The sequence below is a fragment of the Pogona vitticeps genome, chromosome 2, assembly GCF_051106095.1.
Source record: "Pogona vitticeps strain Pit_001003342236 chromosome 2, PviZW2.1, whole genome shotgun sequence".
In the NCBI taxonomy this organism is placed as follows: Eukaryota; Metazoa; Chordata; class Lepidosauria; order Squamata; family Agamidae; genus Pogona; species Pogona vitticeps.
In genome coordinates this window covers 294,791,923-294,816,461 of record NC_135784.1, presented here as the reverse complement: position 1 = coordinate 294,816,461, position 24,539 = coordinate 294,791,923, and the positions used below count along the sequence as shown (strand labels likewise).

Below are 24,539 nucleotides of genomic sequence, written 5' to 3'. Positions count from 1 at the left end.
TTAGAAAAGAATTTGTTGGGTCTTTGTACTCTCTGGGCCTCTTTGTTCTTGCCCTCTTATCAGGATTCACGCTGTACCAGGCTGGCTGTAAATTTAAAAAAACCAGCCTCTGCCTTTCTCACATTCCCATGACTTCCTTTCATTTAAAAAGCCTAACAGACTCCATTTTCTCTCTTCATTGACTACAATTCCCACTCTCTTTTAATCTCTGACTACAAGTCCCAGTCTCCTTCAATCTCATGACAAGAGGTAGGTAAAGTGTCATCTTGATGTAATTACACGTGGGCCTACACAGCTGTTTGTGATGATGCCCCTCTCTGGGGCTTATTTTTTATGACAAAAAAGATAAATGGCAGTTTAGAGATGCCTCCAAGAGTGGCAATTCATTTTTAAAAGGTCACAATCCTCACACCATTTGACATTTCAAAATACCCATTTTACAAAAATGTGGAAGTGTTCCCGTTTAACTTTTTGCTTTTGGGGCAGTGTTTTTTGTAATCTCTGTTGACACCACAGAGGCAAAAATTTGTCTCCTGGATCTGCCACACTTGTCCACTCCTGCTAATACCATCAAAGGAGTTAGCGTTACTCGGCCCATTGTTTCCTTTTCCTTTTTGCTTTCCCTTCTTGTTTTCTACCATTTAGTGGGAAATCATCATTAATTCCAATGGCACTCAGCTTTGTATGCCAGATGCTTTTGTACGCCATTATGTTTACTAAGCAAATCTGTTTCAAAATTGGCAAGAAACACCATAAATGCAGGTACAGTATTCCGTGATAGAACACAATCACACTAAATTGTTGCTCTGTGAACAGGTGGTATAGGTGTTACTCAAGTCAACACATTCTTTGAGGGCCTTGGTGCTTAATGATTACTCTATACATTCTGTAGGACAATATGTCTGCATTAGTAAAAATGTTTAATTTTGCTTTTATGCACACTGTATTCCCTAGTTCTCTTGGGATCTAATTTTTTTTGCTCTCCGGCTCTGAACTTTCGCCAACTCCAAGCAGCACAACGTGATGGGCGTTGTAGTCCCACGTCAGCTGGCGACCGGACCCCTCCCCTCCCCTCCCGCCCCTTCCCAACCCAACCCAACCCAACCCAACCCAACCCCGTGTGTCGCCGGCCCTCCCCCTCCTCCCGTCAGCCCCCGCGCTGCGAGGGGCGCGGAACCACGTGGCTGCACGTTGCATCAGCTACGGCGCCTGCGCGTTAGGCGGCTGCTTCTGTCGCCGGCTGCTTCTGTGCGCAGGTGGTGTAGCTCAGCCTCAGGTGAAGGCGAGGAAGATGGAGGCTGCCGAAGAGCAGGTAAGGGGACCTTCCGCAGTGTGAGGGGCGGTCAGCGGCTGTGGGGGCCGAAAAGGAAGAGACCGGGGCGGCCCAGGAAATGCCGCGCTGGGGCTTTTCCAGGGATTCATTCAACAGCCGCCCGGTCTCGAAGAGAGTTTCCCTGGGAAGCGGTTGAAATGGGGTTTAAAACCCAGACGGGGCTCGATCTAGACGCCTGTTTCCACACAGCCTCCCGTTTCAGTGAAAACTTCGTCGCTTCGTGATGTCTTGCGACGCCTGGTCCTTCCTCAGCGCCTATGGGTCGGGGGTGGCGGCCCGGCAGCTGCTGTCGATGCCCCGCAACTCCCATCATTCTTCGTCCTTGGGTGTTGCTGGCCGGGGAGGATGGGAGCTGCAGTCCAGCCTCTGGAGCGCCGCAAGTTCCGATTTAAATCGAAATGTTTCTTCTTTGCCCCGAATGGGCCGGTTCTCACTTTCTTTTTTTCAATTCACTTCTTTTTTTTAAAAAAATGTTAATTCACTTTTTGATGGATGGATCCTAGGCTGTTTAAATCCATGATTCAAGGCCATATAGGAGAATACACGCTGCTCTCCAACAAGCCTTTCTGGCCTGTGTTAAGTTCTTGTATGTTACATTGTCAGGGAAGTTTTAGAAGAGGTAGCCCTGTTAGTCTGTTGAAGCAGATCAGGCAAAACCCAACAAAACAGTACAAAAAATAAAGATGACATGTTTTTGTTCGTATTGTATTGTTTCTTTTGACATTGTCAAGGAAGTAACTGTGGTCCATCTCACTTTTGACTGTGGCAATGGTCCTTATTCCTTCCAGTAAATTTATTGTCTAAATTCCAAGGTTCTTCTGCTTTCACTTATGGATCCTTAACTACATTTCTTTGCCTGTTTGCTTGTTGCTGATTAACATGGGCTCAATTTTGGTGAAATTTAGTTTTAGACTGTGCTGTTTATCTAATCTTGACAGTAACATTCACAGACCATCTGGGCTGTCAGCTAATAATAAAGAAACTGGAGTTTAAAACAACAACACATGTTATCTGTTTTTATGGTCTGTGTTGAAAATGATTAAATCAACTGGCTGTTGGTTTTTAAAGACACTTGTAATACACTAAGAAGTTGCAGTGGCTATCAAATACAAGTGGTTTTTTGCAGGCAGATTTGGCTCACCAAGGTATTCGTTCTCAATACCATTGGTCCTGGCAATTTCAGGTTCCTGGGTAAGAACCTGGAATTCAGTTGTGTTTCTAAAGAAAAATTATATTTCATTGTGGTTGTTTTTTAAGCATTACTTTCATTCCAAGATAACTGCTTTGATGAGTTACTGAATTACATTGCCAAAGGCCCCTTCAGAATGATGGTTATCATGTAGGTATTTAGCTGGATTGGGTCATATTTACTATTTGGATATCACCAAATTGGGAGTTGGTGCTAGATAGCTCAGTGGTTTAGGTATCAGAGGTTGGAAGTTCAGTTCCCCGTTGTGCTTCCTTGACAGGGGCTGGTCTTGATGACCCGTGGTGTCACTCCCAGCTCTGCATTTCCAAGACTGTTATTTATTTTAGGTCTTTTCTTTCTTCAAGATTATTAGATAGTTATTTCTATACAACAGAAATAGGGCATTGGAGTGTGGGCATAGTTAAGAATTCAATTCAGAATGTATTCATACTTCATATATTTTCATTAAGAACAACATTCCTCTGAAGTTCTTGCAGTTCTGCAAAATACTGATTCACCTAATTGTATTAATGTAGGCATTTTGAATCAAGTGGTGTATTTATTTTGTTTGCTTCAGATTGTTGCAGCAGAAGAAAAGAAAAAAGACTTCAGAAAGAAGAAAAGCAAGGAGGGAACCGGTGATGGTGGCTGCTCAGAGGTAAATGTCTGTTTCAATTGACTCAAACAGTAAATATTGTTCTTTATTTACAGGGTGATCTGGAACGAAGAACATGGTATCCTGATTTTCCTTGTACTTTATTACCAAATAGATGTGCTTAGGGTTGCCCTTTTATACTTTAGAAAAGTGAAAGAGCTCTAATCTTAGCCATTATTTGTCACTGTCTGGAAAGTGACTATCCTAAACATAGGATCTCTTCACATGGCAAGTGTCTTGATAAATCATAGTTCCCGATCACATGGAGACACTATAACAGACATCCTTTTCTTCATATTGTCTTTCTTTATGTAGAGACAAGAAGAGAAAGAGGGCAGCAGCCCTACTCACACTTCAAATTGACACTTTTTGACTCTCTGTATAGGGTTTTTCTCTCTTTGTGATCTAGTCACAGGGTAAATTCAGAGGCTAGTATCCTGTTGCATTATCTTCACCCCTGATTTGCCATTGTCCAAGCTGGACATCACTCCCTTCCAGCAAATGGGGTTTGCATGAGAGATCCTGGACATGCTTGAAAAAGCCTACTCATGAAGTAGAATGATAGGACTGAATATATTCCTGTCCAAAATAATTTTTAAAAAAACCCACACAAACTTGCCTATTCATTTTGCTTATGGTAAAATCATAGGTGGCCTATGGTACCAGTGACAGGACTGTTTTAGATTGTTTTGTAGACTCAAAGCAAAAATAGACTGGCAAGCTTTCATGCAATTATTTAGTGTCTTTGTCGCATTTGTTCTCAATCTTAAGTCCTCCAGGTACTTTAAACTTCAGCAGCCATAATCACCTTCCAGTGATTGTGTGGGGATGGTAGCATTTGGACTACATAAGGACTGATAATCAGAACTGAGATTGTGATTACTGGAGATGATATTGTGATGGTGCAGGAAAAAATGTATAAGAACATGTTTGATAAAATGTCCTTTTTCTTTATAGCTGAATCCTTGGCCTGAGTACATTAACCAGCGGCTAGAAATGTACCATAAACTTAAGGCAGAGCATGATGCTCTTCTGGCAGAACGGGCTGCTAAAGAAAGCCAACCCATTAAGGTTACCTTACCTGATGGCAAACAAATTGATGCTGAGTCTTGGAAGACAACACCATACCAAATTGCCTGTGGAATCAGGTGAGTTTGCTCATGGAGCCCTCTAGCTGCCTCTACAAGTTGCAAATATGTCAATTTTAATTTTGGTAGCATTCTAATCACACCTTCAAAAATTTTTTGTAGTATTTCTTTACTCTCTAAAATTTAGTTGGCTTCATTCATAAGATTTTTGAAAGTAAATTATTTTAGGAATAATCTTACATTTTTACCGATGTCCTATATTTAAAACAATTATTTTAGGACAAGCTGCACCTTAAATGTATTCCTTGAGAATATTTGAGAATATTTTTGTTTAAATAAGAATATAGGCTTGCCATAGTTTCCACTTTCTGGAAAATCAGAGAAAAGGAAATGGAAATTCATCAGGAAGAAATGGGGGAAATTGATCAGGAAAAATCAGGGGAATTGGTGGGAAGTCAGGGAAATTGTTTTTTAAGATAGTGCTCATGTAGTGATTTTTCTGACATGCTGCTTCAAGAGGATGATCTTTTCTTATCTGGTGTAGAATGGAGATTGGCATGACTAATATGGGCATTAGAACTATGGTATTTTATCCAAACATCAATACTATTACCTGTGCTTTAGGAGATGTTGTATTAAGGGAATCTTAAATGGGATGTAAAATAAGTCATTGACAGTAAAAATGATGTTTCTACTGGAGTTAAAGAAACCAGAACTGTAGGCTTATCTTGTTTTCTGGGGGATTGTAGTGTCTTCTAAAAATTTCCTTTCAGGATAGGGTGCTCTTGAGCATTCTTACTTTGTTCTTTTTGGCAGTATTTGTATGATGTTCATGGGTTATCTCTGGCTGTTTTCTGTGACAACCGTGTTTATGACATTTGTGTGTGGCTGAATCAATTCATGCAAATTCTAAATAAAATAATCACTGAGCATTCTCAGTGAAGAAAAACTTAGCACAAAGTCAAAACTGAAAAATATTTATGTTGTACAGTTCATAGAATGACAAAGCTGTTTTATTACTTAGGAGGACTTATTTTCGGGATGGCAGTCAGGAGTATGTGACATAAGACAGCTGTACTGGCAACTTGCATGCCTTTTCATTTTGTCTTTTTTTAGTCAAGGTTTGGCTGACAACACCATTATTGCTCGAGTAAACAAAGTGGTCTGGGACCTAGATCGTCCTTTGGAGACAGACTGTGCCTTGGAACTACTGAAGTTTGATGATGATGAAGCACAAGCGGTAACTTACAAATTCAGTTTCATTTACTAATAAGTTACTTAGTTAAGAGAACAAGGATACCCTTATCAGGTAGTGATGCTTGCAGGATTGATCGAGCACTTCAAAGTAGATAACTTGATGGGGGAGCTGTGAACCAGCTTCTAAGACACTCCTCTGTGGATTTGTTTGTTGGGTTAAAATATTTTTACCCCACCTTTCTCCTAAAAAAAAGCACCCAAAGAGGCTTACATCATTAAAAAAGACAATATTAAAAGTTAAAAACAATGTTATTTGAATATTTTAAAATAATTACATAAACCTTTTATTAAAAATATTAGGTAAAAGCATTGCTTGAACAGATTTAAAAGCAATAAAAATACAGTGGTGCCTCGCATAGCGAGGTTAATCCGTTCTGGATTAACCTTCGCTATGCTGAAGCATCGTTGAACGGGGCAGGGATTTCCATTGGAACGCATTAAACATGGTTTAATGCGTTCCAAATGGGCCAAATACTCACCGTTCAGCGAAGCTTCTTAATGGCCGGCAGCCATTTTCGCGCCCTCGCCTCGCTTAACGAGGGTGCGAAAATGCTGCGCGTGGCCATTTTGGGCCATTTCCGGGCTTCTAGCAGCCATTTTGGCTGCCGAACAGCTGATCGTCGGGCTTCGTTTTGCGAAGATCGGTAAGTGAAACGCTTACCGGTCTTCGCAAAGCGAATTTTGCCCTGTTGAAAAAACGTTAAGCGATCGCATTAGCGATCCGAAAAAAAACGGATCGCTATGCGATTTCGTCGTTATGCGGTGCGCTCGTTAAGCGAGGCACCACTGTATAAAACATATTGTTTTAAAACCCTTATTTGACACCCAGTCATTAAGGGAAAGTTTGCCTGAAGAGAAAGGGCTTAACTAGGTAATGGAAAAAGCTCGTTGCTTAAAGTAGTGAGTGTCAGGAGCTGTCTTTGTTTCATCCCAGAAGCTCATCTGAGCTTCCATAACTTGCCAATTAGTTTGCTTTTGTGATTGGTCGCTTCATTTGCATTATCTTCCTGAAACATTAATATGTTTTCTTTTTCTAATGACAGCAACTGTAGTATTTTTTGTCAGTAAAACGATAACTTCTGGTGCCTAAATTGATTATTATTACTACCTGTTTTTCCCAAAATAAGGCCTAACCTGAAAATAAGTCCTAGTATGATTTTTCAGGATGCTGGACCCCCAAAATAAGCCCCAGTTAAGTGAAACCCCCAGGGGACGTGGTGGTACTGTAGGCTAAACTGCAGAAGCCTGTTAATGTAGGTTCCCAGTGAAATTTTATGTACTGTGATGTCTGAATAAGGTAAAGAATCAGTAACTGATTTTCAATCAAGTTTTTTGTTTCTTTGGTAAATCAGCTTTATGACTTGCTTGATAGGATTTAACTTCGTAATTAAAAGCAACTGTGCCGAGTAATACAGAATGAGTATCATAAAACGATAGTTGCAGTCCTTAGGTTATTCTGAAGACAAAGGCTGGTGGTCAGTCACAGCTGAGAGGTGCCTGACTGGTTTGTCCTTCCCCCTTACCAGGTGTACTGGCATTCAAGTGCCCACATAATGGGTGAAGCCATGGAAAGAGTATTTGGCGGCTGCTTGTGTTACGGTCCACCGATAGAGAATGGGTTTTACTATGATATGTTCCTTGAAGATGGGTAAGATTCTGCCCCTGCCTAGTTATGCAAGGTTTCTGCATTAATATCTTGTAGCCTGTTCTCAGAGGAGGAAAAGATAATTCCTGGGAAACTTGCACCGAATGAGGCTGTAACTTTCAGCAGTGATCTAGGGTCAGTGTAATTCACATACAGCTGCAGTATATCTTGTCCCAAACTTCAGAAACATATTTGTTTTCCAGGGTGCTCTTATAAGTGTGGTTTGGGTGATCTGCTTTAGATCAGCTGTAGCTACCTTTATTTGTTGTTTTCTTTGGCTGGGAAATTTCAGAATTGGTTTTAGTGCTGATTCTTATGAATATTTTAATGTGTTGAAGTTTGTTATGGGTATGTATCTTTAGAAGCCACCTTGGGAGGATTTTGCTATCCATGAAGAAAGCATACTAAACTATAAGTGTAACTAAATACAAATCATAAGCTGTTTCATAGTATCATACTGATGCATTCTGCAGGTACAGTGGGCCTCGCAAGACAAATGCCTCGCAGGACAAAAAACTCGCAAGACAAATGATTTTGCCAATGGGGTTGATGACTCACAAGACAAATGTTCCTATGGCCGTGCTTCACAAGATGAATGTTTTCTGTTTTTTGTTCCTGCCTCATGTTTGCTGATTTTTAAATGTTTTTCTATGATGTTTAAAATGTTAACTTTTTTTGATTAAAATTTTTAAAATAATCTGCACAATATGTATGGCTTTAAAGAGCATTTAATAAATCCTTTGTAAACCAAATGTGACTTCTGACTTTTTTTGCCCATAGGAACACATTAATTAAATTTCAATGTATTCCTATGGGAAAACGTGTTTCACAAGATGAATTTTTCGCAAGACAACATTAACCGCGGAACAAATTAAATTTGTCTTGTGACAGATTTGCAGCTAGTATCTGCTCCCTGGTACCTGCTGATTTGCAGGAAACCTTGCTATGATAGATTGATTTTTGTGAGTGGCACATAAGTCAAAATTAAGAGGGCCATTCCAATATGAATAGATGAATTGAATTAGCAGAGGTAAATTTCCATTGATTCGGTGGGCCTGCTCTAGTAGTGAGTAACAGTTAGCTATAAGCCATAGGAAGGAAAGACAGTAGAGCTCAGGTAATTAATTTGCAAGGGCCCATATCAATTTTTATTCTGTTTCATTTCAATTTTGTCTGCTTCAGGGGTGTATCTAGCAATGACTTTCCGGCTCTAGAGTCATTGTGCAAGAAAATTATGAAAGAGAAGCAACCTTTTGAGCGGCTAGAAATTAAGAAGGAGACGTTACTTGAAATGTTTAAGGTAAGCTGTAAAATGTGGTTTCACATTACTTGTGTGTATTCTTTGCCGTGTTTTCCCTTGGTGTGGAAATTCATACTACAGTGGTGTCTCGCTTGACGAGGATAATCCATTCCAGCGAAATCACTGTAGAGCGAAATCCTCGTCAGGTGAAATAAAAAAGCCCATTGAAACGCATTGAAAACGTTCAGTGTGTTCCCATGGGCGACATACCTGCTCATCCAGCGAAAATCCTCAATAGGGTGGCCATTTTCGGGTGCCTGTGCAGCGAAAAATGCCTCTAAAAACAGCGGGGATCTATTTTGAGCAGCCGGTGGCCATTTTGAAAACCCGATGATCAGCTGTTTTGATCGTTGTAATATGAAGAATCTGTTCCTGAAGCAGGGAACCAATCGTCGGGAAGCAAAAAAAGCCCATTAAAACATCATTTTACGATCACAATTGCGATCGCAAAAACATCGTCATGAAGCGGTTTCGTCGTCAAATGGGGTAATCGTTAAGCAGGGCACCACTGTATTTGCTTGTCCAGTCAACTTCATTTTTGACAGCTGTCAATTTGCTAGGCTTAAGGAATAGGTCTTTTTCTGCCTTTATATTTTTTGCTAGGTGTCCTGTCGATTGAAAATGGGGTTTCATATTTACAGAGTATATTTCCTTCTGTTGAGCTTGCAAGATTAAAATCTGAATTATTCTACAAAAAAACTCAATCTTTCTCCTTGGTTAATTTTCTTTCTACAACTGACTAATTTTTAATCTCATATCTCCTTTATCTCTTGTTTTCTTAGAGTCTTACAATATAGGTGCCTTTGGACAATCATTTTCTACTCCATGCAGTGTGATTCTTGCTCCCATTAGGATAGGAGCCTATGTATCTATTATGAGATCTCAGATTCTGGGCATTTAAGTCTTCTGACACATGCTTCCCTTAAGGTTAAATAAAGTTGATAACTCAGTAAGGGCTGAAGATCTGTTTTATGTTGGAACATATGATTGTAGAACTAAGTTCTTCCTTGAGATTTTTTAAGGTGTATTGTCTCTGGGATGTAGAGAAATAAATTTCTTAGGTGCATCTGGGATAGCTTTAAAACTATTGCTTTTTGTTTTGTTAGCCACACATTGTAGGTATATGAAGAAGTATAGCATTAACTGTAATTTTTAAAACTTTCACACAGTACAACAAGTTCAAGTGTCGGATCTTGAACGAAAAGGTCAACACACCAACTACGACTGTGTACAGGTAAGAAAAATATAAAGCCTTCCAAACCCCAATCTTTTAAAAGTAAAAGACACATAACATTTTAGGAGCCTGAATGATTCCTGTGTTTCAGGTGTGGCCCTTTGATTGATCTTTGCAGAGGACCTCATGTCAGGCATACTGGTAAAATAAAGGCATTAAAGATACATAAGGTAAGAAATTAAACTCCACACTGCAATTCTAGCAGACATTGGAAACTAGATGCTGAAAAGCAGAATCTTCATTAAGGAACAGTGATTCTGCCATGGCTTTGAGATAATATAGGGGTTCTTCGATCAATACCTGATTAGGTTAAAATAACTGTAGCTCAGAAAGTTTCTTTGGCTTCATTATTCAAGAGAATGTGGAGAAGGTTACTTAAGAGTTCAAAACAGATGCCTCTTCATGCTAGTTGTTGTATTCATTGTAGTGAGAGAAGAGTGTGCTTTGGGCTCACTTCTGTCAGTGGGTCTTACATGCACAGTAAAATATTTGTAACTTTCTCACCTTACATTTTTTGCCCATTACCTTGTGTTTTGCATACTGTAGGCATAGTCTAATAAAGATGGGTTTGCTTTCACATGTATGTTATTTCTATCCCAATCTTTGTTAAGAACCTATTCTGAGGTTTATAGTTGCATCCCACCCTTTTTTACACATTTTAACGTTTACCTCAAAAAGGAATGTTGAGCTTTTCATAGAGTTGTTCTTATGTGCTATCAAGTTGGAAATGACTTATAATGACCTTAATAGGGCTTTCAAGGCAAGTGAGATATTTAAGGAATGACTTTACCAGATCCACTCTCCTCCCCACTCAAGAGTTTCCATAGGAGAATGAAGATTTGAACCCAGGACCTCAGAGTCCTAGTCTGTCACTTTATCCACTACACCACACTTTCTTTCATAGTATCAGGTGTTATAAATTACCTACAAAGGAAAAAAATTCCTTTAAAACAGACTGCATACATAATAAAATTCCTAAACGCTGTAAGTATTGCAACAATTTTTGTCATCTTTTTCTGTGACTTCAGAATTCATCAACATATTGGGAAGGGAAATCTGACATGGAAAGCTTGCAGAGGATTTATGGTATTTCATTCCCAGATGCAAAAATGCTAAAAGAATGGGAGAAGTTCCAAGAGGAGGCAAAGAACAGAGATCATAGAAAAATTGGACGGGTGAGGTCAATTTCTCAATGGCGTGGCCCGAGTGTTTTATACGTTGGAGGGGGGAAAATACTCCTGAGAATAGCACCGTTTCCAAAAAGATGTGAGCTTTAAACAACTTGGTTGTTAATATGTGTTCTTTTATATTTAATTTTGTTGTCTACAGGCTGCTCGTATGCTGTTTAGAAAATTATTTTTTTATTTTTTTATTTTGTAAATAATGGGATTGAATGCACAGGCTTGCACTCAAACTAGCCTTAAACGAGGTAATTCATTTAGAGGTTGATTAAAGTGACATGTGGAGAATGGCAGATCCCTTGGGATGCAAAATATCCTAAGACAGACATTAGAGAACCATCATGTGGTAACAGGGCGTGACAGGACCATTTCTGAGGGCAAAGAGATGAGTGTAATACTCATTTATTTATCATTGTATGTTTCCATTGTTCATAATTGCTATCAATTTTCCATTAGTGCTGGATAACACAGTAGCTTAGTATCTGGCTGCAGAGCCAGAAGTTGGGAATTCAATTCCTTACTGTTCCTCCTTGACAGGGACTGGACCTTGATGAAGGGGCTGGAAAGGCCCCTTCCAGCTCCATAGTTCTAAGGTTATTATTATTATTTATATTATGATAAGGTATCTGAATAAATCCTTGTCTTGTCTTCTATTTTCTTTCTTTCTCTGTGTTACCAAGCGAGTATTCATTTTATCTTAGAGAGGCCATATGTATCTGAGAGGGGCAGGCTGCAGACTCTTTCAGTACAATTTTATAAAATTAATATTCACTTCATTATTTGGGAAGCTCCATAGTAAAAGAAGAAAAACATTTCTTCTGTTCTTCAAGCTGGCTTCTTTTTACTCCTTCCAACAGGATCAAGAATTATTTTTCTTCCACGAACTCAGTCCTGGTAGCTGTTTCTTCTTGCCAAAAGGAGCGTACGTCTATAATACATTGATAGGATTCATCAGGGTAAGTCAAGACCCAGGTAAAATTCACCTGTGTTTGCTGCCCATGTACCGTATATACTTTTCTGTACTACATGGAGACTCATGTTCACGCAGGAGCTTAAAAATGTTCCTGCTGTAATAGAATTTGCATATTTAGTCCCCCTGAAGAAGTTGTAATTCACACAGACGAGTTATTAAAAGAGTCTTGGTGGCCCACTTATTTCTATAAGAGTTCTCTGTTAATGTTTGATATATAGTATAGCTTGCTAGCTTTGTATAGGATCCAGCAGGATCTTGATAAGTTTCTCTTATTACTGCTTTCCAAGGCCTGCAAAAACAAAACATTTGGCTTCATGTTGTCCAAACCTGTGCTAAAGCCATAACAGAATAGGGATAGCACACTTGGTAGGCCATAATATCTGTACAGTTAGCAGCATTTGAGCATTTGGTTTAATTTATTTCCTTTGATTTGGGGACTGACACCTAGTCTGTTGGTGCACAGTTGTGTTGATCTGAAGACTAAAAGAGAAGCAGAGGAGATTTACAGGTAGTGTTTGGCAATATTTGCCTAAACATGGGGTCATGTTGTCCTGATTATGTACAGGTATCAAAGGGCGTATTGCCCTTGAGATCTCCTTTTGCTGCTTCCCTGGAACACTTTTTTTTTCACACAAGCCCACCCACCGTCTTCTTTTCTGTACTTAATACTAGGGAAAAGCAATTTAATCAGCCTAGTCTGGTGAGTTACCATATTATATAGCACTCGGTAGGAGAAGAGCATTTTGCTCATTTTTCTCGCTGTGTGGTTAGACACACATTTGGAGATTAGAGGCATTGATCTGCTTGTCTTAATCTACCCTATTGTGTGTGACTGTTTTTGATTTTAAGATCTTCTCTTTCAGAGCGAATATAGAAAACGAGGATTCCAGGAAGTTGTCTCTCCAAACGTCTACAACAGCAAGCTGTGGGTGACCTCAGGGCACTGGCAGCATTACAGTGACAACATGTTTTCCTTTGAGGTGGAAAAAGAGATCTTTGCTCTGAAACCAATGAACTGCCCTGGACACTGGTATTGACTGGACATCAATTTGGATTACTTCACTTTTTTTACTTTTTTTACTTTTTTTTGACTGTAGTGGAGTGTTAAATTTATGCATTAAACTGTAAGCAAAACAATGCAAATATTTTTGTGAGTACTAGCTGTGCTGATGAGCCATCTTTGTTTTATTCTGCCAGATGGCTTTATAGCTATAGAGGCAAACTTCTGTGATCTGAATATCAAAGCTTTTTTTGTGCCAAAGGGAAAAATTACATGCCCCATTAATGGATTGGTGGTGATGTTTTGTTTTAGTGCCATCAACTTCTTTGACTGTGATTCTGTAGTAGGCCTGTAATTAGCTTTACTCTAGATTAGGGGGTCATGTCCCCCCTTGTTTATGTTTCAGCTTTTTAGTCTGAATGAATTCACACACATGTTGTGCAGCTGGCCAGATACTCATTCTGCCTGAGGCTTTTGGCAAACCTGTTACTTGAGGTGAATCATTACAAGAGTAGATTGCTGTTTTCTGTGCAAATATTCAGATTCAGGTGTCGTGCTAAAATTATGGTACATTCCAGAGGGAAATAAAGCAGTTTGGGGGGGGGGAGTGGAAAGTCCTGTCAACCTAATAACGCAGGATAGGTTGCTTGCTGTTGACGGGTGGGTTTTCTTTATGGTGGTTGTTTCTTCTGCAAATGCAATAGATCTGTTTGGGCAAGCAGATCAGTCCCTTATAACTGTGCTGGCAGGCCTTTGCACTGCCCAAAGCTCAACAGGTTACTGATTGCCATATGTATGTATTTCCTCTTGGTGAGAACAGTGGGCATAGCATTCAAGGTACTTAGAAATCCAGGGGAATCTGGGGAAAATGCTTTTCCAGTTTTGCAGAAATGTCTATCATTCTACTAAAACAGGGTGAAATAAGTGTGTATCCTGTCATATTTTTGCACAGCATAAGAGTTGGGTAACTTGACCCACATACAGTTTTCAGTGCTGATTGTTATTAACACAGTAATGCACATCTGGCATAAGCCAATATGATAACCTAAAGAAAGCTTTCAGTCAAATTGTGATATTGTGAGATTGTTGATGCTGGTTGCATGTCAGCTCAGTTGCTGGTTTAGTAGATTCCTAGATGAGACAAAAAGATGCAGAACTAGAATTCTAGTAAATAGGAAAAAAATCTTTCAGTATTTTGCCATTCTGAGTAACAATGCTGTACTGTAAATCTCCAGTTGCTAGATCTGCCATCATTTGTTGTGCAAGACAGTTGCTGGGGTTTTGTAGAGAAAACTCTCTTAGCAATGATGTTCTGAGTAGATTTCAAGCACCTGCTTTCTTTTCTTCAGCCTTATGTTTGATCACCGGCCAAGGTCTTGGAGGGAGCTGCCACTGAGACTGGCTGACTTTGGAGTTCTCCACCGTAATGAACTGTCAGGGACCCTGACAGGTCTCACCAGAGTGAGGCGGTTCCAGCAGGATGATGCTCATATATTCTGTGCCATGGAGCAGGTACAGTAATATATATATTTGGCCCATAGGAGGGGAAACAGCTTTAAAAAAAAAGAAAGGACCGGTTTTGACCACATTGAGTTTTGTTCCATGTACAGATTGAACAGGAGATTAAGAGCTGTCTGGAATTCTTGCATGCAGTATATGAAGTATTTGGCTTTTCCTTCAAACTCAATCTCTCCACCCGTCCTGAAAAGTATCTTGGGGATATTGAAGTGTGGAATCAAGCTGAAAAGGTAACACACACCTTCTTGTTCAAGAACTGTTGTTAAAATTGCCCTCCTAATTTATCTCCTATATAGAGTAAGAATATACATTTCACTTCATTTATTCATTTAATCTGTTTTATACATGCATACCGAAATAAAAACATTTCACTTGTGGTTAAATAAATCATATAGAAAATGATATGAAAAATAATTTCAAACTGGTACTTCTGGGGTTTGTAGAACAGTGTTAACATTTGGGTTGAATCAAACTGTTTCTGTCCAGGGAATGGGTTTTCAGGCTGTCCTGCCGTCCTCTCCCCTCTTCTGGCCACCTGCTCTGAAGGGGCATTGCAGGAGGGGGTGGAGACTTCCAGTGGCACAGGTGGAAGCACCCATGATCTTTTTTCCTCAGGGAGCTTTCCAAGTTGTGTAGATCTTCACAGAGAAGAGCTCTGTGGAAACATTTGTCCCAACTAGAGAGAGCCGGATCCTGTTCCTTTTGCTTCATAAAAGTTTTCTTCAACCTGAATAAATCAGTTTCTGAGCAAAATCTCCTTTGGGAGGTACTTCTGACATCACAAGGACTGGCGGTTTAAATCTTAGAACTGCAGATCTGGAAGGGACCCTGTGGATCATCGAGTCCAACCTTTGTCAAGGAGTCACAAGTGAGGAATCGAACTCCCAACCTCTGGTTCTACAGCCAGAGACCTAAACCACTGAGCTGTCCAGCATTTATAATTAAAGGAATAGACTAAGTTCGGTGGGCTGTGCTTACTAGTAAGTGGACTTGGGGTTTGGTTGTAAGGGCATGATTTCAAGATGTAATGATGTAAATTAGTAGATCTTTTATGTTGCTTCAGCAGTCACAGAATAAGCTCTTGATTATTTAGTTTAGCCACAGGATGGTATGTCTGGATCTATTTCAGGGTTTGCAAGAATGGAAGTAAGCCACTAAGAGACATTCTAAGTGACAGAATAGGATATTTATTTAGATGTAAGAATTTACATATTTCTGTTCTACTTTAAGTAAAACACTCAAGGAAGCTCAGTGTTCTGAAAAATTGACCTCTGCAGCTAATCTTCAAACTGTGCAACGAAGCTGAAAAAAATAACACATTGATTGCAATGTAAAAAGCAGAACCAATCATTCTGTGTATCCTCTTTCACTAGCAACTTGAAAACAGTCTGAATGAATTTGGTCAGAAGTGGGAATTGAATCCTGGGGATGGAGCCTTCTATGGACCAAAGGTAAATCGATCTTCTGTTGTGTGATTTTGAAAAATGTTGCCTCTTTTTGGCAATGTGGTTTTGTAACTTTGTACTGCAGATGTTGGTTGTGGAGAAGTTGTGCATCTTCACAGCATCTGGACCTAATGCCTATGACAACATAGCTAGCTATGGTCTGCCTATGTTCAGAGAGTTAGTTATGACCTTTTTGTCTGAATCTAGACAACTGGAGAGGGATGTGTTAATAATGAGTTGGATATTGTATAACAACATTGTATGACATAGTTGTCTTTTAAACTGTTTGGAACATAAGGCGTAGGCCTCTTTCCATATTGGTGGTTATTTTGGCATTTTGGAAATGGATTCCCTTCCTATTGCACATTGCACAGAGGGGTTACCAGCTGTCCATGCTGTATGAATTGGACTCCAAGACAGAAAAAAAAGAGGGAAACTCACAAAATGTCCAGTTTGAATACTCCGGTTTCTCTTTAGATCGCATAAATCTTTCACCTTTTACAAAATGTCCAGTTTGATACCTACTGGTGTTTCCCCTTTAGTAGGGAGCTATCCCGCAGTAAAACATGTAAGCCAAAATCCTGTTGGGATTTTGACACAGAGTGACATAAATAGCCTAATTTACAGAGACCTATTACGTCCAGGGCACTATCTGTTCTGTGCTGTGTTACATGACTTGGTGAACTGTCCACCCTGATTTCTGGAGGTAATTGACTTCAGAATAATGGTTAATGCCATCATTTTTAGGCATGGGCTTTTCTGATTTAATGAACTATAGTAGCCTGCAGGAATTCCCCCAGCCATACTTCTGGGCACTTTACCTAATACCCCCCATACATACACTCAGCCTTTTCATATGTCTGTATTCATTTTCTGTAATTTCTATAAGATGGAGAAAGTGGCTGGGTAGGACTAAGTTTTATGGGAATGGCAAGGCATTATGGATCTGGTAGTCTCCTTGCTTATTATTTATTATTTATTTATTTAATTTATATGCCGCCCACTCTACCCAGAGGTCTCTGGGTGGCTTACAACAATTAAAATTCAATACAATAAAAGATAAAATGTTTAAAATACAATTAAAATACAGTTAAAATTGCCATCAGGACCCATTATGCTCTATACAGGGTGGCTCTCAGGAAACTACCAGACCCATCATGTCTTGCAGTTCCCAAAGAGGTTAGCCCTGCCCTACCCCTTTCCTTTGTTTTCATTATGTCTGAGACAAGCTACTGTTTCTCAGCTGAAAGCGTTTACAGACTCCTGAAAGGACTGTTTTTAAAGCACTCAGAAATCTGGTTGGGAGAATTCCTGCAGAGTTCTGGGACTGTAGTCCATTAATTCCAAAAGTCGCAAGCTAATTATTGTTACATTTGCAGGCATAGCTAATAGAATTTGGATGTATATTTTTATATGTTTAGAATTATCCAGAAGACCACTTAGAAAATGATCAATGCAGAAGTTTATTTAGGCAGGGACAGGAAGGCAGCCTCGTAGCCTAGGTTCTAGTTTGCCAACTAGTTCATGGCACGCTTGTGCATCATTCCTCTTAGCAGAGTGTTGCATCCCCCCCCCCCCCGGCAAAAGCTGGTAACTGTACTGAGAGGTGTGGGAGTTAAAGGATACACAGTCACCTTAGCAACATACCTCTTTTCAGCTGCTGAGGGAAGATATGATGGTTACGTTAACAGCACACAAAAGGGTAGAAGGCCATGTTCTCCAACAAGCCACTTCAGAGGTGTGAGTGCAGACTGGTACAGTTTAAACCTTAGTTACTCAGATGGTAGTTGTCAGTTCTTAGAATGGTTCATCGTTAAAATTAGGTATCGGCTATAATGTAAAAAATATAGGAAAATGGATGCTGCTTTAGTTTGTTTCTGAACCTGAGAATTCTGGTTGCAATCTTCTTATCACATGCCCGTCTTCTTTTTCCCAAAAGATTGACATCCAGATTAAAGATGCCATTGGCCGGTACCATCAATGTGCTACAATCCAGTTAGATTTCCAACTCCCAATAAGATTTGATCTCACATATGTGAGGTAGGTGGTCTGTGTGCTTCATTTTACTCAGAATATTTCCTGATTCCTTATTTCCTTAGGTTTTTTAAAACAACACATTTTATCTTCTAGTCATGACGGTACTGACAAGAAGCGGCCAGTGATTATACATCGTGCTATTTTGGGATCTGTGGAGAGGATGATTGCTATTCTAACAGAAAACTATGGAGGCAAATGGTATTGGATATATATTTTAGTTCTCTTTCTTCCCTAGTGAATGCATTCAAACATTAACTGTGGTTTATTATGATAGGATGAAGCCTAGTCTCCCACCCTGCCTTCACGTGTTTCACTCTACTCCTCCAGCACAGCCATGAGAATTTCAAAAGCATTTGCTTTTGTTTTTATTAACTGTAGCCTGACAACCCAACAAACTGTGGTGAAGCAAGCAGTCCTCAAATCATTTGGAGCTGGTTTTTTTTAAAAAAAACAAACAAACAAACCATAGTTAAGATTAAACAGAGTTTGTGGCGTGGATGTGTGTTTAGTCTAAAACAAAACACAAAATTCCTGATAGTTGTTCCAAAGGGAGAAAGGAGGGAATGTGTGAGGCCATTTTATTGAGTCATCCAGACACTGTACATTCTTATGATTTTTGGCTTATCCCAAAAAGCATATGTAGGTGATACCCTGCTTGTTTTACATTATCTGCTTATATTGAAATTTGCATTGGGCCCTGCAGATAATGAGGTCTGGAAAATCTTCCTTCCGTCTACATAGATTTTATTCTGCTATTGCTCTAGTTTCTCAGAGAGTAGGTTATCTTTGGTCCTATGATGTAGTAGCCTCCCTCCCTTTTCCTCCCCTGCTCTTGATTTAGATTTCAGCCTAACTTCACATATATAGAAATACTTGTCTGTGGTTGCAGCTGCAGTGGTGTAATGTCTGCAATGCCATCCTGCAGTGGTAACTGCAGTACTGCAGCCAAAACTGGCCTCAAGAACCTGGGGTCCAATCCCAGGTAGCCGGCTCAAGGTTCACTCAGCCTTCTATCCTTCCGAGGTTGGTAAAATGAGTACCCAGCTTGCTGGGGGGGGGGGGAATGTGTAGCCTGCATAATGAGTTTGTAAACCATCCAGAGAGTGCTTTAAGTGCTGTGGGGTGGTATATAAGCAGCATACTTTGCTTTTTCTTTATTTAATATAAAATACTAAACTTTATGCTAGGAGTAGATCTAAAATAAAATAGAAGAAAAACAATGTTAATACTTCACAGGGTAAAGAAAGATAGTGCATGGATTTTCTAGTGAAGGAAAAACATAACACTCATGTCAGCAAGAAGTACTGATCTACCCCACGGAGACAATAGAACTAGGCCTTAATTGGCCATGATTTGTTGAAGCAATTAAAAATGTTGAGCTCTCAAACTTTGTCCTCTTCTGCTCTCTACATGGCTTCAGCACATCATTCATGGTTGATTAATCCATGATTTCTATTACATCAAATGCAGGGAACTATTATTTAATACCACTGTACTAACTAAAATATAAAACCAATTCTTGATCTAATCTGAATTAGGAAATGCTAGAAATTTGCTGATCAAAGTATACAGCAGTTACACCCTGTGTCACTTTTTAAGTCAGTTCTTGCAAATATATTAGATCATATAGTCATACCTTTAAGGATATAATTCTATATTATAAGGAAAGTGGTATAATCCCGACTTTTCTAACTTATTTTTTTTCCACAAGGCCACTGTGGTTGTCTCCTCAGCAGGTGATGGTGATACCAGTTGGACCAACCTGTGATGAATATGCACAAAAGGTAGGATTTTTTCCTTAGTGGTTTAATCTTAAACTAGGAGGGACAGTATAAGCAACTACTAAATAGTGGCCAGAGTCCTGTTGGTGTGCATGTAAAGTTTGTGTAACTTGCCATGATCAATTGCATCTTGGCTGTTGCACAATGGAGAGTCATCCCAGCATCCTTCTTCAGTTAGCAACAGCAATTTATACAAACCTTGTGCTAAAATCAGTAAGATTCTGGTTGGTGTTTGGAATTAAGCTGATTGTGCGTCAAATAGAAATGTGCCCATTTAAGCAGAGAAGCAAAATTGTCCTTACAGGCACATGCGCATTTCTGTCTCCAACTTTTCCCCCCTCTGAAACAAAGAAACACATGGTGTATAGCAGACTGCTTATTGTACTCACTGTAGTTCCAACTGTGTTCTTTTTTTAATGTGGCATGGATGATATTTGCTGTTAAATCATCACAAAGTATAGAGCCTGTAATCTATTGCACAGTTTAAATAATGTCTTTACCTTAATATTTTATACCAATTTTCAATGAGATTTTAAGAAGAATGATAGCGAAACAAATTCTGCTCCATTAATTTTGCAGTGTATGTGTAGGTCTGTGATGGGGAAATGGATGGCCCTCCAGATGTAGTTGGATTATATCCATCCAATATATGCAGTGGTGCAGATCACGGAAGCTGCAGTCCAAAAATTTCTGGAAGGCATATGTTCCCCATCTGTAGTGCATGCAATTGCAGTTTTGCTAATGTCTCATTTACAAAACTAAATTTTAATTAAATAGAAGGGCCTCCGTCAAAAGAGAAACTGAGATGTGAATTATTTGTATGTCCAATGAACAATCTTATGAAAAATGTTTCTTTTATCACTGAAGTAAGATAGTATTCTGCTATGGAACTGCAAAGAATAATATAGCTATTTTAACTGCAAGTGATGCAGATGCTGCATATGCTAGTTTCTCCACACTGAAAGAAGTTTTGTGTGGAGAATTCATAATTAATGTTGATGACATGTGGCAATCTCTCATGTTTGCCTTCATTGTAAGTACATATACCCTTTTTCCCCCAAAATAAGACCTAACCAGAAAATAAGCCCTAGTATGATTTTTTCAGGATGCTCATAATATAAGCCCTACCCCCAAAATAAGCCCCAGTTAAGTGAAACCTCACCCTCTACCATTATGCAGCAACCAGAAGACGATGATATGAGTGTATTTGAATAAATGTAGATTGTTGCACATGAAAAAAAAAAAAACCTTCCCCTGAAAATAAGCCCTAATAAGATCCTGTCTTATTTTTGGGGAAACACAGTAAGATATTAATTGGTGAACAGCAGTGTGTGTGTGGGGGGTTGTATTTGAGTGAGAGTGGGAATATGTCTAATATTATTCTGATATTTTTGGAAACTGCTGCAGAGTCATTAGTTTATTTTTATCTCTCATTTAAATATCTTTTGAAAAAATAGTGGAAAACCCCCAGGTTTACAACGTCAAAATGCTTATCTGGCTGCACGTTCTATGGCTTCTTAAATTATATCCTTGTTGAACAGCGCGCTGGGAGGTGCGTTTAGTGTTCAGACTTTGTAGCGGGGCTAGAAATCTTTCCATTGAGTGGTTTGGTATATGCTTAGGCCATGGGTTTCCAAAGTGTGTGCTGTAGCACCCTGTTGTGGCCCACCGCTCCCTGGTGCGCTGCTAAGCCAGCCAGGAGCAACGTGGAAGGTTCTCGTCATTTTTTTTACTGAGCCAGTGGTGGTGGTGCTGCTCCTCCTCTGGCTCCAGTTCTGGCTCCTTTGCTTCCTGCTCTGCCCCACGCCCATTACCGCCTCACCTATTCTGCCACTGCTGCTGTCACTCAGGGAACCGGGAGTCCAAAAATTTTGGGAACCACTGCCCTATCCTAACTACTACCACATTGATGCTCTCCCAGGTGAAGCAGCAGTTCCATGAAGCTGGCTTCATGACAGATGTTGATGTGGACCCTGGTTGCACTTTGAACAAGAAGATAAGGAACGCTCAGCTTGCACAGTACAACTTTATTTTAGGTAAACATGTCATTGTTTTTGTCTGATCCAATTTGGGCAATGTTCTTTGAATCTTTTAGCATCCTTTTGCAGGTATTTGTCAACTTTTGATGGGATTTTGTTATCCAACAGTATTCAAATATGTACGACAAGTAGGACTTTTATGGGAGGGATTTATGTCAGTATAGTCTCCAGGGAAAATCTTTGCCCTGCTGTTCATAACAACAAGAAAATTGGCTTGGGTGTCCTTTTGCAGTAGCACTGAGTAGCTCAGAAATAACTGTATCATTATTCTTAGCAATCTGCTCTGTATCATTGTGAGTTCTGTAGACTGATCTTTTCCCATCCTCCGGGCACTGTTGAGTTTTCCAAACATGCTGGCATATTGAGTGTAGCACCTTAACAGCGTCATCTTTTAAGATTTTAAATAGTTCAACTGGAATGCCATCACCTCCTCTGGCCTTGTTGTTAGCCAAGCTTTCTAAGGCCCACTTGACTTCACTCTCCAGGATGTCTGGCTCAAGGTCAGCAACCACATTATCTGGGTTGTCCGGGATATCCAAATCTTTCTGGTATAATTCCTCTGAGTATTCTTGCCACCTCTTCTTGATGTTTTCTGCTTCTGTTAGGTCCCTTCCATTTTTGTCCTTTATCATGTCCATCCTTGCACAAAAGGTTCCTCTGATATCTCCAATTTTCCTGAACAGATTTCTGGTTTTTCCTTTTCTATTACTTTCCTCTATTTCTTTACTTTGTTCATTTAAGAAGGCCCTCTTGTCTCTCCTTGCTATTCTTTGGAAGTCTGCATTCAATTTTCTGTAACTTTCTCTGTCTCCCTTACATTTTGTTTCTCTTTTCTCTGCTGTTACTAAGGCCTCATTGGACAGCCACTTTGCCTTCTTGCATTTCCTTTTCTTTGGGATGGTTTTTGTTGCTGCCTCCTGGACAATGTTACGAGCCTCTATCCAAAGTTCTTCAGGCACTCTGTCCACCAAATCTAGTTCCTTAAATCTGTTCTTCACTTCCACTGTGTATTCATAAGGGATTTGGTTTAGATTATATCAGACTAGCCCAGTGGTTTTTCCTACTCTCTTCAGTTTAAGCTTGAAAAATGTCTTTTGCATGCATGTAGTAATAATATCCCAAATCATAGTAGAGGTCTCATGTTCTGTTCCTTGCTACTGCTCGTTCCTTATGTGGAAGAGGAAGGAAGATATTTGATATGATCTATGCATATTTTGTAATTTTGTACATTTCTTCGCAAGCAAATAGTGTGCAAAGAATACTCCCTATCCATTACAAGCCAGTCATTGATATCCCATTACTAAATTTGGAAACTGAGTCCTAACAGTGAGTCATTTCCATGAAAGAATTGAATTGCAGCCAGTAATTCTGTTGTTCTATTGATCTCTTTAGATTTTTTGTTTTCAATGAGAACTTGGCAGTCTAAGCAAGGGTTGCACTGTAACCATCATGACAAGAAGAGAAAGAAAACAGAAAAAGTGTGGGAACATGGCCAGCCTAGTAGTTCGGTGTCCTGTTGTCTGCTAAAGCACCCTTGATTTCAGATGCCCACCCTTTCGTGGAAGAGCACTCAGGACGAGTTACTGTCTCGTTAAGTAAATTATTGTACTGATAGACTGCTGATAATGGGATTCAATATACATTGGTTCTTCAACAGTTTTTTTAAGTATGTAGAGAGTTATCTAATAAATTAGAATATTTTGTATTCTCCATTGCTTCATGCCGTATATGCCCATTCCGTCTTTATGTGACGTATCCATGAGACTTTTGTATCCTCTGTTTCAGCTCCCCTGAATCCTTCTCAGTTAGTCAGCATTACTTAACTTTGCAAGGCATGGATGCCTGAAATAACTTGCACGGACAAAAGTGACATCGTTACCTTATGTTGCACCTTGAATATCAAGTGTTATAGTCGGTTGGCTCTACTCCGTAATTCCAAAAAGTAATACAGGTTCTTTCAAAACCTGTTTGTTTTTGTTCTGCCTTTTAGTTGTTGGTGAAAAAGAGAAAGCAAGTGGAACGGTTAATATCCGCACCAGAGACAACAAGGTTCATGGAGAACGCACTGTGGCTGAAACTGTGGAGAGGCTCCTGCAGCTGAAGACTTCACGCTCCAAAAATGCAGAAGAAGAATTTTAACCAAGCCCTTCTTTCCTGTGCGCTAGTATTACAGCTAGATTTTCTTCCCCCTGTGAGACTAACTATGGTTATTTTTCACAGACAGTGATCTTTGTTCTGTTCTATATTTGGAACTTTTGTCAAATGAGCCCTGGTCCAAACTGGTGTGTTCAAAAAATTAAGCAGATGTCAGGCTGAAAATCTGTTTTCAATAATGAATTAAATTTCTTTGGTGGACACCTGGGTGAAGGCTTGTAAAAATGAAATCAGAATGTAATCATTGATCAGGGATTAAAGTGCTACTGTGGCTCCCCCTAATGTTTTTCCTTTCTGTGCGAAATAAATTTGTAAGAAATTTATTTAGTTTTCAACAACGTAATGGTGCCTTCCTTAAAGTTTTGTAGCCATGTTCAGTACATTATTTTATTTAAAAGTTTACAAAAGATAATCAAAAGGCTGAGATGTGTCTTTCTTAGTTGGATCAATTTTGTTTTCATAGCTACAAATGGTGCTGAAATGTAAGGCTTAGTCTTTTTTTAAAGTTTAAATATTGACCATTCTTCCTATTGCAAAGCAATCAAAAGATTTTATACTTCATTTTGCTGCATAGTGTGCAAGACACTACTTTAAAAAACATAGGTGTATCTGCTGGATGTAATCTTAGTAATATACAGCATATAATGCAAACAAGGTGAAGAGGAAGAAAAGGGCAATATGTCAGAGGTCAGGGGTCGGAATAGAAGATG

The 24,539-nt window shown here is 39.4% G+C and overlaps 1 protein-coding gene across 1 annotated transcript; it reads left to right on the top strand.

The window, feature by feature from the left end:
- The first annotated feature begins 1,156 nt into the window (after positions 1–1,156).
- TARS1 (threonyl-tRNA synthetase 1) lies at positions 1,157–24,247 on the top strand. Its single transcript, XM_020807113.3, has 19 exons — positions 1,157–1,312; positions 3,100–3,180; positions 4,135–4,325; positions 5,382–5,505; positions 7,049–7,170; positions 8,350–8,467; positions 9,637–9,701; positions 9,793–9,871; positions 10,730–10,876; positions 11,740–11,838; positions 12,719–12,885; positions 14,205–14,367; positions 14,466–14,603; positions 15,747–15,824; positions 17,758–17,858; positions 17,949–18,053; positions 19,567–19,639; positions 21,558–21,672; positions 23,666–24,247. Exons 1-19 carry the CDS (start codon positions 1,292–1,294, stop codon positions 23,812–23,814), a joined length of 2,136 nt encoding a protein of 711 aa, XP_020662772.1. The 5' UTR covers positions 1,157–1,291; the 3' UTR covers positions 23,815–24,247.
- The last annotated feature ends 292 nt before the right edge of the window (positions 24,248–24,539 follow it).